The sequence below is a fragment of the Rhipicephalus sanguineus genome, chromosome 8 (assembly GCF_013339695.2).
Source record: "Rhipicephalus sanguineus isolate Rsan-2018 chromosome 8, BIME_Rsan_1.4, whole genome shotgun sequence".
NCBI classification, from domain to species: Eukaryota; Metazoa; Arthropoda; class Arachnida; order Ixodida; family Ixodidae; genus Rhipicephalus; species Rhipicephalus sanguineus.
Window position 1 is genome coordinate 30,644,259 of NC_051183.1, and position 20,555 is coordinate 30,664,813.

General features: G+C 45.9%; 2 protein-coding genes across 2 annotated transcripts in view; both read left to right on the top strand.

Moving 5' to 3' along the window:
* LOC119401630 (zonadhesin) overlaps positions 1-20,555 on the top strand; it is a 297,434-nt gene that overhangs the window by 118,398 nt on the left and 158,481 nt on the right. The gene's annotated exons all lie outside the window — the stretch shown is intronic.
* Positions 1,966-12,242, top strand: LOC119401634 (transcriptional regulator ATRX homolog). Its single transcript, XM_037668540.2, has 3 exons — positions 1,966-2,417; positions 7,092-8,309; positions 12,078-12,242. The coding sequence occupies exon 2, from the start codon at positions 7,263-7,265 to the stop codon at positions 8,277-8,279; it is 1,017 nt and encodes a 338-aa protein (XP_037524468.1). The 5' UTR covers positions 1,966-2,417; positions 7,092-7,262; the 3' UTR covers positions 8,280-8,309; positions 12,078-12,242.

Genomic DNA, 20,555 nt, shown 5'->3' on the forward strand with positions numbered 1-20,555 from the left:
ATATATGAAAGCTTGAACAATGTCTATTCGTGTTTGGCGTGGATGCATCCATGTTGTACGCCTAGGTCGTAGAGGTTTCTAGCCTGAGCCGCAAACGCGTGCGTCCCGCTGGCCTCTGTCTCGCTCCGCAAAGGCACGACATTCGGCCGTCGAAATCATGTCCTTTCTGCAACGCGTATTGCAGCAGTTTTGTTAGTCGGTGCTCTCGTAATCGAAGTAGTCGGTGGCGGAGAAATCGCGTTGGTGCATGTGAAGCTGCACTGCTCTAATGAGCCGGCGCACGCTGACACGTAGCGAAAGGCAAAGAACGTAACTGCGTCTAAGGTGCTTCGGCGACGACAGCACGGCCAGTGTGCCTCGCTGGTATCGAGACGCTTTAACCATGACCTCCGATATCACGCGCAATCTCGGAGTAAGCACTAGAAGTGTCGATCGCGACGCATTACTTCTTTTCACCTCTCACAGACGGCGGCACCGCCCCGCTCCGCCCCGCCTACCTACACCGCCAACAGAGAGCACCGTGCGAGAGAGAATGTGTGAAAGATATAAGACGCGTTCGTGATGGGTCGAGCACCTGCCAAGATGGCTTAGTTGGTTTAACGTTGGACGCTTACCGTCGCGGCCGCAACGTCGTGAGTTAGATTCCCAGCGGTGGGTCTTTTTCTGATTTTTTTTTCTTTTTCACCCGTTGGCGTCCATTTTATGAACGTCATATCCGGTAACGAAAGTGCTTGGTAGAACCCGGCATAAAACACTTTCGTGTTAAAAAATTTAGTGTAAGTAAGGACCACCAAAACTTGGTCTGAAGAGTTTGTTTGCCCTGAATGAGCTCCATCACATTTCTCGAACATTTGAGACGCATGCCGTTACAGCACTGTCATAACACCAAAGCGTTGATTAAGTAATATCAAACAGATAATAGAGTGTTATACCAAACTTTCACATGTGTGCAACAGACTGAACACTTTAAAATGAAGATACTCATCAGTCCCTGAAAAAAAAATTGACACAAGCAAAGCAAGAAATAATATGTTTGTTTCCTTTGACAAAGAACGCATCAAATGTTAAGACAAGCTGATAACCCCTAATACGGCATAAAATAAGTACAGCTTGCTAAACACTCCTGACCAGTGATGGTCATTTGAATGGTCATGTAATGAGGCTCGTGCCTAATAAAATACTAAGGCTAAGCCCAGGACGTATGCCTTAAGTGGAAAACGTGCTGGATTCTGAAGGAGAGTACTGGTTTAAACTTCATGATTTAAAAGAGCATCTGATCGTTTAAGCGGGAGTCGTATGTATCGTGAAACATAACTCGCACAGATTTTATTAAGAACAGCTAGGGAGTTGTGAGTATGAATGGGCACCATCGAAAGTGTACTCAAAGTAAGCACACGCGAGCATCTACACGGACGACAAGGTCATCTGAATAGCGCACAAAATTTCGAGCACTCTAGCGTCATCATTTGCGCTATAGACCAAGCGCTCGAAGAGGAACTACATCTCTACGCTTGTATGGGACGCCACAATAAGCCTGCATATACTGATATGCCATAGCGAACGACTATCTCTAGCAACTGAGCTGTTCCATTCTTTTCCTATGCTAGGCTGCGGCCTCCAAGGCACAGACTGACGTTAAGCAGAGCGAGGTAACCGTCGACGATATAGCACAGTTGCGCCACGGCTTGCCACTGAGACTTTCTTGGTGACAAAGCAAGAGCAGGTTTGCTCAAAATTGTGGACAGCAGGATCGAGTTATGCTTTTGCGTCATAGTCAAAATCTAGCGACAACAATGGAACACCTGCAAGATGTTCTCATGACAGGGAGAGCGAAAGGAACTTGAAATCCAAATAGAAAACGCATCACTGTGTAGGTTTGATACGTGTCATCATCGTAAGCACGTTTTGACAACTGAAGGCTCTTTCTGTCAACAAGGCCGACAGCAACAGATATATTTTTGTGTGAGGTCGCTGTTTCAACGGGAGGATCCTGTCCTACTGCTAGATTAGTTCTGTGAACTATTACGTAATTGTTTCGAGGGTACTCCTTACTCTAGGCTAGAAGAAGTAGTCACGTTTACGCTTGTGAAATGCCACGTGCGTCACGTTGTCTTAATTGGCAGGCACTCTTCTTAGGCTCTTTTCACCCAACGTTATGACGACAATAGCCCGACGCAGTGCCTGTTCAGCCTTGACTCGCTTTGATCCAATTGTTGTGGACTCCGTCACCGACACGTCTTAGCATTCGAGTGACAGGTTCGACGTAGACCTTGAAGCGACTAGTGCTCCTGAGTCGTTTTCGAAGAACATTCAGCACGAATATGCTGATCATGAAGGGAAGGTACCAAGAAAGATGAGGAGAACTGTGGACCTCAAGGTTATCCTGGTGCTAGCGGCTCTTGCTGGTCTCAGCTATGGTAAGTTGAAGTTTTAACGTACCGTTCAAGATGGCGTTAAATATAATTTAATCAGCCGCCGCAGTGGTGCGCTGGTTATGGTTCTCGATTACTAACCCGAAAGACGTGGCTTTGATCCAGGCCACGATGGCCGCACTTCGATGAAGGTGAATTGCAAGTGGCCCGTGTACTGCGGGCTATAAGTGAGCGTTAGAGAATCTCGCTTGGTCGAATTTCCAGAGCCCTCCATTCCCGCATGCCTGATAATCGTATCGTGTTTTAGACACGTAATACCATAGAAATTATTATTAACACGGAAGTTCCGTAAACTGTTGGCTTTCTTCGCCCCCCTGTAAGGGTGAATTGATCACAACCATAAATTTTAGAACATTTTCAACATCGCGGCCAATCAGATCTATTTATTACGGGCAGTCTAATACGTAAGTGAGATCCTAAGTGAAGCAACTGGTTGTGGTTTGAGCGATGATCAAGAATTCGATTTGTAACTTCCATGTAGTGATAGGAATGGTGGAATATCTTGCGCAAGTCACCAAATGGTCTCTCTTTGGATTCATGTAAACAAAGACGAGCTTCTAGTCTTTAACTCTGTACACCGTTTTTGCGCTCAGGACACCTAACCAGTTGGGAACAAACCACCACGGATCCAACGCGCCATGTCGGAGACTACATGAAGCCAAGCTGCTTCACGTATCTTCGTCTTTTATTCAACGCTAATGAGCGACACCTGCTAGTCACACCGCTGCCTTAGAGACATTAATTGAACGTCAGTTTTTGTACTCAGACGCCGAAATGGAACTGTTGACGTGCTCTAAATATTCCGACAAGATGTCTTAGTCAAGAATACCGCACCAGCGTGCTACTGCTATACATCTGTGGTTTAACGTCCCAAAACGGATTACGCGAGACGCCGTAGTGGAGGGCTCCGGAAATTTCGACCAGCTGGAGTTCTTTAACGTGCACCTGAATCTAAGTACTCGGGCCTCAAACATTTTCGCCTCCATCGAAAATGCAGCCGCCGCAGCACACCAGCATGCTAAATGCAATGTCAAATTAAGCGATCGCCTCTTCGTTGGCGTCACGGAATGCAGCCGTTACGATAGTAACGATGACGCAACGGTAAATTTATCTGTGTAGGCAGATATGTTATAAATACCCGACCCATTTAAACAATTCAAGGTGAAATACCAGCAACGAAACAACGGACACACACACACACAAAAAGAAGGTGTCATGACAAAGCTGGAATAGCAATTCCGTTGCATATTTCTTGGTATTTCATCTTCAATCATGTACCTACTGGTCCGACCATGGACATTTTTGCTACAATGTAAATAGAATTTGGGCCGCTATAACATACCAATTTGTGCCAAGAATTCCGAAAAAAAATTTATACGTTCCAGACGCCAGACCTGTCTTGGAAGGTCAAGAAACTGGGTGAGGCTTTAAGCAGACAATGGTAAATAAGCATAATATTATAAGTAAAAATGTGAACACTATCAGTGCAGTCTGTCTTGTCCGTTTGTTGGAGCTAAATCTTGCAATAAATGTTAGCTAAGCTATCCTTATAACATTATTACTTTCAGTTTGCTGTACCAGAAATGCTGCAGCCAGGGGAGGTTGTAGTATATTCGCTTTGATTTGGCAAAAGTAAACATGTAAAATGTTGTGTCATGTCCCTTTGTTTTTTTTATTTAGGCACTGTGCGTCAGAATAATCAACTACAATTCTCCACTCCGTGATTACGAGCTACTGAATCTTTGACAACAGTCCAGCTTAGTTGTTATAATGGGGTATTATTTCACTCGTACAGTTCGCAGCATGTACTAACCACAGACAGCATAGTGCCGGCTGTCATCGAAGAAGAATTTTGGGAATCCCTGCGGAGAATGCTAGTAAGGCTTAAGTTGAACATTCTGTCCGAATCTGTCACATCCCTTAAAGGGGAACTCCGGCGCATTTTCGAGCAAATTGAGATAATGCCGTTTTCAAACAGTATTACAGTCCTGTAACAGCTAGGGTGGTTAATTTTGGCGAGACACCCGTCAGTGATTTTACATGCGCAATAAACGACGTGTCGAAACCGCAACCGAAATAGGGAGCTGCTTCATGCTGGGTACATGACGACGTCACGAAATACACGTATACACGATATATGTTGAACATTTTATTGAAATTCGTGAAAATAAAAAAAAAAATTGACGGAGTTCCCCTTAAGCAGAGCCGTTAAAGGAGCTTGCGATTTTGCTACTCTTCGGCTGTCTTGGCGCATTCAGCACTTGTAATCCAGGTAAAGTTGACTTAATGATAAGCATTGCGTAATGCTTGTATTATTTGCGATGTTCAGTTAGGTCACGTGTACCAAGCCCCTCAGCGCTGTGTATTTCACGTGGGAACTTCTTCACAAAACCAGTGGCTTTATGGAATCGGGGCCAAGCGCCCCAGCGTGCTTTCTATGCGCACGCTTTAATGTGTCACGCGATGCCAAACATACTCCAGAACCGGGATTTTTTCTATTGGAGGCCCAGAAATTAGATGACATCATGTAGTTAAGTTACTGATTCTAGAGGAAATCCTCCCCACAGGGCCCATGCATTGAGACCTGCAACCACATGGGTGCCGTCATTACCGCCATGATGGAACGATACGAAGATTACCAGATCCTGACGTTCGCTAGATTTGACGGCGACAATCAGTTTTAATCCGGCAACCTAAGCCGGCTACTTCCGCGCACTGTGTTTTGATGCACGAAGCCATGTGTTAGAGCAGTGTTGTTCGTGCAGCTGGCGTGAATGATAAAAGTTAAAATTTGCAGCTGCTTTTTCATAGTTTTCAGCAGGCACACACTATGTATAAATAGTAGAGCGTCCCTGTTCGCTGGCGCAAGGGTCACTCGACGGATTCACAGCTCGATCGAAGCAAAAAGCGTAGTCCGTTGTTGTGCCATGCCTTGACTAGCAATGACCAGATATTTTACGTGCAAAGAGACCCCCATCATTCTTTTCGACGCGGTGCGGCCGTACTTCAGGGTAGAGAGCCAAAAAAAAAAAAAACTGTTGGGGCGATGGCGGCTTGCAGTGGCAAATGTGAATGAGACGTCACTCGAAACTGGCTTGAATCGAAACTAAACTTACACGACATGAATGTATGGTGAGGTGTGACGCTCAGGTTCATTCGCAATTGAAGACTGTCACATAGAGTTCAGTTGTTAGCACATGGCTAGAGCAAACGCAGACGACGAGACACTACAATCCACACGATGTGCAATCTGGCGCAATCTGCCGCACTCTCCAATGTTGCTGCTATGGTGGCGCCATCTAGAAAACCCGCCCGCAAACACTCCTTTCCGCACAGAGTGAATTGCATATATAGAATTGGATCTTTCCTAAAAGTACTCGAAATAAACGGCAAACAATTCCGGCTCGTTTGTATACGAGCAAACGCTTCTTTATGGTTAATATTGCGAGAATTCGAGCGTTTTAAAGCTCTCATTTTAGCATTCCTCTAAATTATTGTAATGGCAACAATGACAATGTACCAACATGTCGGTGTTCTTGTGGTTACCGCTTTATGGGCCCAGCTTTTCCTCTAGAGTTTGTTATATTGACTCTGAATGAAATCCAGATGTCGGAGGGTTTCCATTTTCGATTCACTCGTGTTGCTCACCACTATTCGTCATCGGCGAGGCTTTCGCTATTTGGTGGCGCCATTTTTAGAGGTCAACACCATTCGTATCAAGACCGTTGAGGAAGGAAGTGCTGGCGCTGCTCGGTATGTTTCAAACATACGGTTTTCGGAAGTCAATCCCATGAAACGCTTTCTGATTAAACCTTACAAACGCTTTGTACATAGGTGTGCACATCACTTGTTTTGGTTGGTTATGGCGACTAGTGGCCAAGAAAGAGCAAGATATATTCAGGTTTGGAGGAAGTGAACCCTCGGTGTAATAAATGTGTGTTCGCTTGACTTCATTTTGCAGTGTACTATTATATATTATACCCTTGTTGAAAGCACTCCCATATTCGACTAGTTCGGCGTACCGCTTTCAGTACACCACGTGAAAAGCACAATTTTTCTTTACTCAAACTGAACATAACCGAAAGCGATTCTGCATTATATATCTAGCCCAGCAGTTTCATTATATTGATGCAAATACGGAGCTCTAATGACTTCAGGATAAACAGATATTTAGTTACAATTTAATTAGGAATGGTTACTTTAAAACACATACACCAATGTATAAGGAGAATATTTTTGCCGCAATAGAATATCGAATGTCTGGAAATATAGGTGTATCAGTTTGACGAATTTACAGACAGTTGTTCACAAGTGGTGGCTTAAAAGGGTTAATACGAGCACACCACAGATGGCGTTAGAAAAAGCTATCATAACGTATGCGAATAGGGGAAATTATTGCCCAGTAGAAGTGTGGGTCTCTGAATGTTGCAACATGAAGTGCGTGTAACTTACACGTTTCAGGCATATAAACAAGTGTTACATGTGCACGTTAGTCAACATGAAAGCCTGCTAGCTTTCGAGTTTAAGTGATGGTCTACCATAGTGACAGAGTACGTATTATCGTGACAACCTGTGCATTCTGGTTTGAACCAGCGCGGAAGGTGTTTTTTTTTTGGTAAAGCACGACGTCTTACACAATATCTTAATGTTATTACGCAGGGGTTTGCGGATATGGGAGCTACGGCGCACCAGGTGCATCCTTCGGCCTGGCGCGGTTTCGTCGATCTGCCTTTCACCCACAAGCTGATGCGCACAACCGGGTAAAAAGAGAGACGCCAAAAATTCGAGGTGAAAAAGGACCCTTTGGCTTTCATGAACTTTACATAGGAGATGAAAGCGATGAGGAAGATGAGGGTGGAGAACCAACACCACCGGTGGTACCACGGCCGAAGCAACAGACAACAACCGACTACGACGATCACTCCTCCTCCTGCTCGGCGTCCAAGTCATAAAAGACGTAGCAGCGAGGAGGAAGAAGAGGAGGATCGACCGAAAAGGAAGAAGAAGAAGAAGCAGCAAGCGAACAGGCCCAGACGCCGTCCATCCAGCAATGGTGAGGAGAGTGACGAAAGACGTGGTGGGAAAAGGCGCGGTTCACGTGGCAGCGAGGAATCCGAGGAAGACTCGTCTGAACGACGAAGGCGCAGACGCCAAAAGAAGAAGAAGAAGCACAGTAGCGACGAAGAAAGCTCAGAGAAGCGCCCCAGTGGAGCCACTCGCCCCAGCGGAGGTGCACAAGGGGGAAACATTTTCAGGCCACAAAGCGTAACCGGCATGGGGATGACTGGCTTTCATCAGCTGTTTATAGGCAATGAGGACGATGAAGAAGAGGAGGAGGAAAAGAAGCCGATATCTCCGAAAAAGCGCGAAAGCGGAGGCCGCACAAGGGGTGAGGAGAGTTCCGAAGAGGGCCGGCGAAAACGTCGCCGGAAAAAGGAATCCGAGGAAGAGGAGGAGGGTGAAGAAGAGAGGAAGAAAAGAAGAAGGCGCCGTAAGAAAGGCCATCGGAGGGATTCCTCAGAGGAAGACGAAGAAGAAGACAGAAGACCTAAAAAGAAAAAGAAAAAGCCTGCGGTCGGCGGGGGTGCTGGCGGAGACGCTGGAGGAGCAGGCGGAGGCAGAGGAGGCGGTGGTGGAGGAGGTACTGTTATTGGAGGAGCAGGTGGCAAGCCGACCGGAACTATTCCCGGAAGAGTCTCCGTCGGAGGCGGCGGAACAGTTGCGCCTCCAGGTGGTGGTGGCGCTGGTACCAAACCCGATAGTATGAAGGGTTATGGCAGGGGTTTTGGTCGTCCATCGGCCTCTGCGGAGGATGATGATAAAGAAGATGATGAAGACATGTTCTAAATAAACACAGCGTAGCAACCATTCAGAAAGGTGATGTCCACCGTTACCTAACCTTTCGTGGCGTTTTTCTTTAAGTACTGTTTAGAGTTATGCTTACTGAACACCATAACTTCGTCTGATGTGAACGCTTCGAAGACCGAGTCGCCATATGCCGGGACCGAATCGCATAAAAAATACGCAGCACGCACGCATGTCTGTTCTTTCTTTCGGATGTTTCAGATGTATCCGAGCGAAGAACAAACCCCATAATTAAACAACTTGAACAGATCAAAAGGGCAGACTCTCGAGCTGGTTGGTAGTGCATAATTCTGAACATTAGCGCAAAAAAGACCACAAACAGCGACACATCAAGACGTGACACAGCGCTAACTAACAGCTCCTTTCCCCCTTTACCTGTCCCTTTCTCTTTCGCGCGGGTCGTGTGTATATATATGCGATCACGAGCAATAAACACTGAGTTTTTAGTTAACGCTGTGTCCCGTCTTGATGTGTCGCCGTCCATGTGCTTCTTTGCGCTAATGTTCAGAATTAAGATACATATATCAAAACGTTTATTAAGGAAAAAAAAAATGACCAGGGAGCGGTTGGGTGGGCCCCTATTCCAGGGCTCCACTGGCTTGAGCGGCCCGCCGCGCCTGGTCGAGGAGTGCTAGTTGCACCCGAATTAAGAACTTCGACAGAAATACGTTGGGCTGGGTCATGAACTGTCGAGACTGAAGTAGATTCAGCTTAAGTTCAAGGTAGTACCGACGTCTCAAAACCGATTCGGTCTCGAAACGTCCCTGCATTAAACTACAGTTCACTGTACCTGAACTTCCGCTCGTGCCAGATTATCTCCAAGAAGAAACCTCTTCTAAAAGGTCATGCCCCCCCCCATCACATACTTAGCGAAGTTTCACATTATCTTCACAGTGGCTAGATTATGGATGTAGGCACACGTCGTGGTTGGCGCAGCACTGCCTCAGCTGCTTTTGCCCCATCAGACCTGATTTAACTAAGTAGATATAAACTTGCCCACAATATAGACACATAGCTTGTCTTCGCAAACGCCAAGTGGTGCTCCGCGTAATCACGATGAAGCATCTATACGTACAGTAGGTAAATTCGTGACAAGGGGTGCTATGCAGGATGGCCCGAGTTTGGCGAAACTCGGGATCTTTCCGAGCTCTGGCGACACCCCCTTTTGAACGAGCTAATAGTAAGAGTAGGTGAAATCCATCCCTCAGCGCGCGCTCCGTTCGAACGGTTACGATGGAACGCGGCGTCACGTCAAGGGCGGTCGAAAAGGTAGGGTTGTGTCGTCAAACTAGAGGCACCTACTTCCATTTGTTTGTCGTTCCACTGAGTGCAGAAGTGCACCCATTCAAGTAAAGTGGCAGAAAGCTCTACTAACTATATTTTTATGTGTGCGCGGGCCGTTTGAATACATTTTGGAGCGTTTAATGTCTGCACTAAGCATCCTTTAGAATAATCAGCACCGTGACCTTTGAGATTAGTTCCGACCGAGTGCCTTACAGCACCGCCGCTGGAGCTAATTGCCGAGGCCACGTGTATAATCACAGCGTTCGGGCTGTACATTCTAGCGCGTTGCTCGGCCGGCGCGCGCCCTCTTCGTTCTCTTCTTCATCGTCTGCTCGCTCCCAGAGCACGCGCGCCCGGCTGATTAGCTAAATGGATGAGCGGTGTACCTAGCTAAGTCAGGACATGCTATATCGAAGCTGATTAAGCCAAATCATGCTAAGGCCGGGCTAATTAAGCCATATCTTACTAAGACCATGCTAATGAAGCCGTGTAAAGCTAAGCACAAGCTAATTAGGCTCATGCTAATGATTACGACGCTAATTCGGAGCGTGTAAATAAAACCAAGATAATCATGACCTTACTAAACAAGATCGTGTTAACTAGGATCGCGCTAATTAGGATTATGTTAATTATCTCTGTACTATTGGACCTTGCGAATTAGACCGGAGTAATGAATGCCATGGTAAAATATTACAATTAATGTTAATTAAGGCGATGCTAATTAGAATCGCGCTAATTACGATCGCGCTATTTATGATTATTCTAATTACCTCTGTACTATTCAGGACCTTGCGAATTAAACCTGAGTAATTATTGTCGGGGTATTAAAACATTAACAATTAATGTTAATTAACACGCCGCTAATTATGTTCGTGTAGGTAAAACCAAGATAATCATGACCTTTCCGAGATCGTCTTAGTTGTGATCGTGCTATTTAGGAGTATGCTAATTACCTCTGTACTATTGAGGACGTTGCAAATTAAACCTGAGTATTTAATGTCGCGGTAATTGAAACATCAACAATTAAGAGAAGGCTATTCAATGTCATGTCAGTTAAGACTTACCTAATCAATAGCACCAATATTGAGGCCGAACTGACACGGTCATTACTCCGAAGCAGACCAAGCATACTGAGTAGACGAGCCACGTAAAAAGCTAGCTAGGTGATCACAAGCTCCTCCGATGGCCCCAGCCTTGCACAAGTAGTGCAAGCTGACCAAAATATTTTATTGCAAAGAAGCTGCTGAGTAGCGTCCAGCGCATGTAACACTTGACAGGCACACCGGCACTATGACAGTCCCGAGTTGAACTGGGGCCTTTTCAGAATCAACGAGTTTGTGCCCGAGTTCGCGCGTCAATCAGTTTGATTGACAGACGCCCGCGGCGAAGAGCGGGTCCGCCCAACGCGTTTGCTTTTGTCGAGGAGCAGTGCTCGCGCTGCAACGCCAGCGAGCGGCACGATTCATCTATGAGCTTAAGCTCTACAGACTATGCAGACGCACGAAGAACTAAAGGTTATATCATCACGTGGCTACGATGTCTGGCATTCAACTTCACCGCGCTCACGGAGTACCACTCACAGCCACGAAGGAAGCGCCCCTGGCGGGATTTGGGGCGAGAAATGCTGCTATTTATTTGTTTGTGGAGACATTGTTTCTACCAATTCGTTACTACAGAAAAATATTCAGACGTATAATGTAAGTATAGCAGTAACCTATCCATTTATTTATCTGTAATATTCCAGAGATGCGAAACGAGCTGCACCAGAGTGCTGCGTGTGCGCCCTTGTTGCCTTTGAGAGTGGAAATTTCCATGCTGCAGGTGGAATGAAAGAATATTCCGAAAGAGGACAAACGCCCACGAACACGCCCGTGGGAGGCGCGATGATCAGTTGGCAAAAAGATAGCGCGACAATCACGCTGACGTCGCTGCACTATTGAAATGTTGACTGAGTGGCGGCGCTGACGCGTTCGCACGCGGTGTTCTTTGAAAACCACCGCAAATGCCGCACATGCGCTTGTGACGCCATGCTCGGTCTTGCAGCCCTTTTTATCAACGCTGCTATCGCATGCTCCGCACTGTCTTCCTGTCATGACCGCCGTAACGCGAGCTCGGAGCAAACTCGATCGTGTGCCCGAGAAGCTCGGGCCATCCTGCATAGCACCCAAGCAGTGGCCCCTCACGTGAGGGTTCGATTTTCTGTCTAATAAGATGTGTAAGGGCAGCTGTAGGCGTAGCGCACACAATGATCAAATGCAGTAGTTGAATGCATGAAAAGCGCGTAAGAAGCTTTCTTCGAAAGCGTCGAAATCAACAGACAATTGCTGCGAGAGGTTTAAAAATTTGCAGCAGATAGATAATGTAAAAAAAAAATTAAGAGCTTCGCACTAATGGCGCCAAGCCTGAAGGTTAGGGCAGACGCTGAGTCAATAGGTAGCTATCAAGGTGTACAGAACAAACAGTCATTGTAATATACCTTTCTCTCTTTTATTACAGCGGAGCAGCATTACTATCGCAAGCTGCGTGCCACCACTTGAGAAACTTGCGAGATCACATAACGGAGCGTACGATTAACGCTTTGAAGAATCGCCGGCATTATAGGTGATACGGATGATTTAAGTGTGTTATAAAAATAAACAAGGAAGACGCCTTTGATGCACAAGGCTGTATTTTGTTTCAACTATAGACCGAAGAAACACTTCTCATTGTGCAGTCTGCATTAGACATGACCGCAGTTATGGCATACTTGATCATTTAATCCGCAGTAACATGTCAAACGGTACAAGTGAACGTAATTGCACAGACGTCAGTGGCTGGATTAAGAACTATTCTCAGCCGCTTGTACTTTTCTTGAATGAATAGGACATCGGTTTTGAGCGCCGGTATTCTAGGCCGTTTTTATTGGCCCGTTTTATGAACCTCAGTTCTATCTCTCTTTCTTGGATTTGATCGCAGAACATCTTTCAGCATTCCTTCGCTTCGCCACCCGTCGCTCCGCGTTTGCTAACTGCCTCAGTAATTTCGGGCATCAGTGTTCCCTTCTGCACAGTTATTCGGGGCTCTTCAGCCAGCATACCTGGATTAGGTTTTGTTGGCAACGTGAAAATCGTGATTGAAACTCTGACCTTATGCCCCTGACCTTACAATAGCTACAGCTGTCACAAGATACTGCGAGGAAAGCAGCGCGAAATGGGACGGTGGTTAAGGATCAAACAAAGCAAGCGCTGTGTTGTTTGATTCTTACCTGCCGTCCCGTTTTCGTGCTGTTTTTATCGCAGTAACATGTACCAACTGGCCCTTCATGATATCGTCCTCTCACAAGATGCCTCAAATGCTGTAAGAGAGTACTGCTAGCCACCCCGTTGGTGCACCGATTACTGTGCTCATCTGCTGAAGCGAAAGTTGCGGATTCGAACCCGGTCACGGCGGTCGCATTTCGATGGAGGCGAGATGCTGGAGGCGCGCGTATTTAGATTTCTACGCCCGTCAAAGACTCAAAAGTGGACGAAATTTACGGAGCCCTGAACTAGGATACATTAGAAAGGTGAGCGGGGAGAGAGAAATTAGCTCCTCAATGCAGAAAAAAATCACAGTTCCACTGAAAGGAGGAAGCAATGAATGCGAAAGTGACAAATCGTAATGGTATGCGAAGTGAGGCTAGCAGCTAACTCTTTTGGATCCAATCTCGCGTAACTCTACAAAAAGCTGCTGTAATGAAATATTGCCGCTCCCGGGAGAGAAGCGGTTTACGTACAGTCTGTCGCCTGAACGCGAAGTGGCGAGATTACAGCACGTCGCAGCATGTCACAGCACGTCACAGCAAACGGGTACACGACCCGCATGCTCATGTCTGCTGAGATAGCGAACGCGCAAGCACTCGCAACCGCGTCCTTATGACCAAAGTTCGCAGTTCTTGCTGCTCGAGCGATGCAGCCCCCCTCCCCTGGCGGCCCTTTCAGCTCCTTCGCCCAACGAAAGACAAGCGCGTGGTGCTTCTATGCTTGAGGAGCAATCGACGGCAGGTGGGTTTGCCAGGTTTGGATACTTTGCTCCAATTTCGTTACTTTTCTAGGACGGTGGCGGCAGAGAAGAAGAAGAGAAAGAGCAGAGGAAGGCAGGGAGGTTAACCAGAAGTTTGCATCCGGTATGCTACCCTGCACTGGGGTTGGGGAATAGGGAATGGCGGCAGAAAAATACGTCATGGCTACTTGGCTACTTTTTGGCTCAAGTTCGCTCAATTTGAACAAAAATTATTAATATGTTGTGGCGTCGCAGCTGCTCGCGTTCGAGTATACGGTGTGAAAACATGTCGATGAGCGTGTGCTTCCAGCTCATGAATTTGAATTTAGCGCTTGCATTACACAAAAGAAAATACTTTTGGATACATTGCTGAAAATCAGGGAAAAACAGTCGCGCGGGGCCTGATTTTGCTGAGCATCTATTGCTGAACGCCACTGTAGACTGTAATCGTAAGCGAACAGGGCAATCGAAAGCACTCCGCATCCAGGAATGTCTGCCCTCATCGACATTAGAAATGCGATATCCGGTGAACTGTCAGTGTTATTTTTTAGAATTAGGTTCGGACTGCAACACGGAAGTAATAAATACTGCGAATTCGTCATCACCCGAGGAAACATTACCAAACAGACTAAAATTTTTGCTTCAATCATTGAAACTGTGATTTTGAGTAAACTCATGCAATCATCATTTTTGTTGCCGGCACAAGGGTGGTACTTCTAGTCCTTTCAGGAAAAGTCCCACCCGGAGCGTGAGGTGATGCAATTTCTGCAACAGCGCAATGAAGTTCGTTATCCCGCACGAAACTGTATCTACAGTCAACAATTGATGCTTTAATATCAGCAGTTATGATTTCGAAGTGTTTTCACTGTTCTGATTTGCATTTCCACTAAAAGGCTCTCGCATTCAATCATTTAAATGAAAAAAAAAAAAAACGTCGCAGTTGTTTTCACACACGCATGGCTACTTCTGGCTACGTTTACTGCCATCGGCTCATGCTGGCTGCTTTCTGAATAGTTTTCCCAATTTCTGGGCCAGTGCTCGCCTTCGGGCTTGTAGTACGGCCCCCGCCTCCGTAGGGCAAGCGGGCACGCAAGAGTCTCCATCCCTATCCCCTCAGGGCCCTGTTTTGCCGGATCGAACCAATAAAGTTGTTCTCTCTCTCTCTCCCAATTTCTGTGCCATTTTTTGTATTTTAGACCTGGCAGCCCTGATGGTAGGCCTCGCACGCAGGATGACGTTATCACATGCACCCTCCGTGCGACGGAGATCGTCGACTCATTTCATCTCCACTTCAGGCGCATTCCTCTGCTGCGCTCGGGCGCTTTTACTAGCGCGTAGAACATATAATGCGCCGAGCGATGTTATCGATTTGGACTTATCGATAGCGGCCACGGCAAAAACATATCCAGAGTGTCCATATAATTGCTATCACAATACAAAGATGTGCAAAAACCATAGAAGCAGCATCGCCTTTTTTCAGTGCTGTGTTCAGTTCGCCCGTTTGAAGAATTCAAGTGATCCGGCACCTTGTTAATTGTCATTACTTGTATATTTATTTATCAATGTACGCGAGTATAAATGAAATCAACACTTCACAAACGCGTTGATATATTTATCTGTTTTATTTATATATGCATAGTGTAGTAGGTCCAAGACGCCAGAGGTATCGCCACGTGCGTTTCTTATTACCACTTTCGCTGTATTCGGTTTTCGCCCACCAAAGACTGTCAGCAACGCTCAGCGCAAACCGCGCCTCATTGTTCGAGAAGCTTCGCGATTATTGTAGATCGTTTTGTTATTATTGCGCGCTAGACGCGAACACTCCAGCTTATTCTAGAGCTTGCGCGACAACCAGCGATAGCGCTTGAATATTCGACGGCACATGTATAAATGCCGACGCGCTTCACCGCTTGTCAGTTCATTGACGGCCGACGCTCTGTTCGCCGCTATCAGTGCATACTGTGTGTATTGCTGTAAATTAACTTTCCGTTTCTCGGCCACAAGTTCGACCAAATAACGAGTTTCATCTAGGACATGTCGCCTGCGGTCTTCGTCGACGTCACGACCACGTGACAATATGCTCTCCAGTGAGTTGGGACTTCCCTCTTTAATGCTGGAGGACGCCGCACCATTGAGGTCATGCAATACTCGCGAGACTTTTGGAGGCGAGAGATCTACAACTTCCGTTGAAGTAATGTACTTAAAGTTCAGATTTCCCTTTCAGATGAAAGACAAGAGAAAGGGCGGCGCGGCCGCAATTATTGCGCGGCGGCGGCGGCGGCGGCGGCGGCGGCGTCTTAATGACCATAAGGGCTTCGTCGGCAGCGCAGAGCGGCGAGAACAAAGCAGGCGCGGCGGCGAACAGGTCTTTGCGAAATGCTAGAGCCCTATGTACATAGCTTTAAGTGCGCGTTTAAGAACCACAGATGGTCGAAATTTTGAAGAGCTCTCCACTAAGGCGTTTATCAATTCTCTATCGTGTTCCTCGCACATATAATCACAACAATTATATTATTACACACGTGCGGTGTCGGATGATCCGGCATGCGGCGTACGACGATTCAGGATCTACGGGGCGAGCGAGCAACCAGCCACAGGCTCAGCGTTTATCCGGAGCTTCGTCACGCGAGCTCGGAAAACTTTGTGTAATCTTCATTGAGTACAAAACAACCTTGCATAGCTATGCTTTGTTCTATAAGAAAATAATAACTAAAGCTATGCCTTCGCGAGCTGAAAGCACATGGCAACAGCCAGCCGTCACTCACGACACCGAGCGGCAGGCCTAGCGATACGGACGCAAGCCGTCACCTACGCCGTTCGCAATGAAGTGCAAGCAGGTCATAGAGCGCTTTTTAAGGCGAGAGCCTTAAGTGCCTCATCAAAGGCGAAATTTGACTGTCGGAGTCAGCGTCCCGCGGCGCCGGGGACGAGTGATGCAAAAAAATGATCACGTTATGACGTCACCATGTGACGTCATGATGACGTCACAGATACCAAAATTGGTGACGTCACGTTGTAGCTCGGTCAAAGCTGTTGCGATCACGGAGGCAATGCGAAACCAGATGAGGTGCCTCCGATCTTTGAGGCAGTGCAAAACCACGTTAGGTGCAGAAAGCTTTCGAAGGGTGGCGGGGCTGCATCAAAACATTGACGATGAAGAAAAGAAGGCTTTCGCCTTCGAGTCGTCTTAAGCGAATGCATGAGACCCGTGAGCTTTTCTTTTCATTTTTTTGCCAACACGGCTAAGCTTTATACTCCCGCATCACGCGCATAGCTATAAAACTGGTTTTCTCAACGCCTTCGACGTGAAGAGCAAATGTGGAATCGAAGCGAACAAGTGAGGCGAGGCGGCCGGTATCGCTTTTTACATGCAAATTGGCCCCACATCGTTGATCACGACCTCGCTAGTGGTTTGCAAACGGGTGCGCTGTTGCAGAAATGACACACTTCAAACATCACTTTAATAAATCGGGATTTCTTTCTCGTCACAAGCTAATTGAAGTCAATGTTTATAGTCGCAAAGAGCGGCGATGGACAGTAAATGTCTCGAACCTTGGCTCGCCTTGGCCAAAGTGATCGTTCCGGTGAAGAATGGACCGGCACCACGGGTGCCCCGAGCGGCGTGATGTCACATGTCTCCCGCATTGTCATTGGCTGCGGCTATCGGGCGGACCGCTACAGAACTGCGGCATGGGACGCCGGATCGGATTCAACATGGTCCTTTACCGTGGCCAGATGCCTGGTCCGGCATGCAACGAGCTCCGTGGTGCAGCACGTTTAGAAAGGTTTTCAATTCGTTGCCAGTCTAAGAGGTAGCTTTTCTGAGTAATGAATATCGGTGGCATTGTAAAAAGTAATGTTCAATGGTTTTGTTTGTACGGAGGATTGACAGAAGGGCGATATCGCCGGACCTGCTCTGTGTAAACATAGGCTTAAAGAGGCTAAATGCTCGGGCTTCGTCATCGAGCGAAAATCGGTTGCGAAGTGACTACAGCTTACGCTTTAATTACAGCAACTGTTGAGCACATTCTGTTGAGCACAACTATTGAGCACATGTTGAGCACATGTTGTTGAGCACATTCATGCAGTTCTCGTTTTTTATTGTCGCTTCAAGGCTGGTAGGGAGCGAGTCATACAAAACGCGTGAAAAAAAGTGTCATTTCTGCATCAGCGCAAGAAACTTCGTCATCCTGTACGGAATGATTTCTAAAGTCAACAATTTATGCTCCTGATCTCAGCAGATACAATTTTCAAGGGTTCTTTCTGCGTATACTCACATTTCCACCAAAAGGCTATTGCATTCAGCCTATTAAATGGCATTGTCGCATTTGTTTTCACACACGCGTGGTTATTTTTAGCTACATGTACTGCCCGTGGCTCAAGTTGGCTACACTTTGGCTAGTTTTTCCTATTTATTGGATGTTTTTCGTCTTTTTGACCTGGCAACCCTGCCCGTAATTGAGTCACCTTGAGACTGAGCCGGTGATTATTTTTTTTAGTCTGTATGTTTTAATGATGCGCACCTGCGTATGTCATGGTGGGGCATGTCATTTACTAAACGTTTTCTTCCCTCTTCCTTTGATTATTTGTTGAATGGATCGCCTCTAGAAAATGCGTCTCAATACAAATATCTAGGCCTTGCGTTTACTAAGAATCTGTCTTGGTCATATCACATTGAAGTCATGTGTAACCGTGCCCTTAGAAGGCTAGGGTACTTAGAACGTACTCTACGTTCGCCCCCAAAAAACACAAGGCTACTTACATATAATACCCTGGCTCGTCCAATACTAGAGTATGGCTGTGTCATATGGACCCCTCACAAAATATCTGACATCAGAACAATAGAATCTCTCCAGAAGAAAGCAATACGCTTTATATATCGCCGCTACGACAGGTATTTTTCACCTGGTTCTCATCTTCAAAGTCTTCACATTACTGGTCTCTGTTCTCGTCGTCACGGTGAATTGTTGAAGTTTCTTTACACTATCATTCACTGTCCACGATTTCCTCTACTCAGCAACTACATCCCACCCGCTAAACTAACATCCACCAGGCGTCATCATGAGCTGAACATGTCTTCTTTTAATCGACGAAAAATGCGTTTGAATAACGCTTTATTGTCCGCACTATTGAAATTGGGAATGCTCTACCCGACCATCTTAAATCTTTACCGCTTGATGAATTAGTTTTGCACATTACTAACCACTGATCTTCATGTTCTGTATATTTTATGTTGTATTGCAATTTTTGTATTCTGCCTCCACTTCTGCGATAGCCCTTCAAGTCTGGCAGTATGTTGAAATAAATAAATTAATAAATAAATAAATAAATAAATAAATAAATAAATAAATAAATAAATAAATAAACACACTTTCTGCGAATCAAGCAAAATAGACCGCTGAGGTCCAGTAGAGATGCATACGTGTACAACCTTGCTACCTGTACTGCAAACTGGTTCCACGATTACTTAGTCATACGAGCGAATAAAAATAGGCACGGAAAACCGTAGCCGGCAACCGTGCTGACCTACAATGATATGTAGGCAGAGACAGAGAATCTATCACTTTTTCTTGTGTAAGGAGCGCAGCAGAGCAGGAGAACGCAATAGATGACGACGTGTTTGCATTTTCAGGCTGCAACTTCGACCACATGGGACTCTACAGATTTCGAAGTATTAAACCAAGCGTTGCAAAATGAACTGTATACATATCTTCGAGTGGTTCTAAGCCGGGCATGAGATGAATGAAATATGTTTATAAAACTATAACCTTTTTTTTCCCCTGAAAAGTCAGCTTCTGGACAAAATCACACGAAACTTTTCAGGCTGGTAAAACTGAAACATCAATTCGTTGATTTGGAGCAGCAATGCACGTAAACAAACCTTGGAGTCTCCTTTTGTTGCGTGATAAGCAACAATTTAAAGATTTTTTTAATGTTTGCAGTATTCTTATTGAGGAAAGAATCGGTGGGAATTCACGAAGCACCGAAGGAAGAAGGTCCACTGTCTCCATTGTTCGGGCTTTGTGTTAGGGGCAGGAAAAGCGAGCTAGAAAAATGTAAATAAAATTGTATTTACCTTGCTTGCGTAATGGGTAAATGTCGAAATAGAGGATGACTGAGCTTGTGTATGGCAAAGGGCATTGTTTTACTAGCGAGCTCTGCAGGGGTCCACAGAAATACAGGGGGCAGCGAACAAATACTGATGAAGTAAAGACCTATGTAAACATTCTCCTTGATAACGTGGGAATAAGCACGAAGCGAAATGTAATGCTCTTTATGATACAAAGATGTTTTTTTTGATGACATAGAGTTTACTGAAGTAGCTCAAACGTGAGACTAAAAAATTGGTAAGGGGAGCTATCAATTTGATTGTTATCACGTCGCAAAATGCTCCGTCTGTGCCTCTTTCATAAGTTATTTGCTAAGCCCGCAACTACGCAACACATTTATATCTGCGCCTCCGTACGTATTCCCCAGACTAGATAATATTCATACGGTAGGCATTCCATCATGCCGATCCAAAGCCTTGGATTGATTTATAACGCGCTCTTTAAATGAGTGGCATCGCTTTCGTGCCTCGACGGTCACCATTGGTGATCACCAGTTATTAATGAGCGACGTAGCAAACATTGTACATTTACGTGCCATTTGTTTTTGTATACATTTTCTGTTGCTTGCTTCGTTAACTCCAGTTCATTGTATTAACCCGCTTTGCACGTAACCTCCAACCTCTAAAATGCCGTATTGGCCCTGAGGGTAAGTAAGTAAATAAATAAATAAATAAATAAATAAATAAATAAATAAATAAAATCAAACATGGCATGTGCTTTTAAGGCACATCCCCTGAAAGGTGCATTCATTCAGCGTCTTTCTTGTAAGAAAAAAAAAACATAGTCGGAACACATAATTAGGAAAACTCAAAGGGGCAGAACAACGTCACTGCCCGTCCCTTTA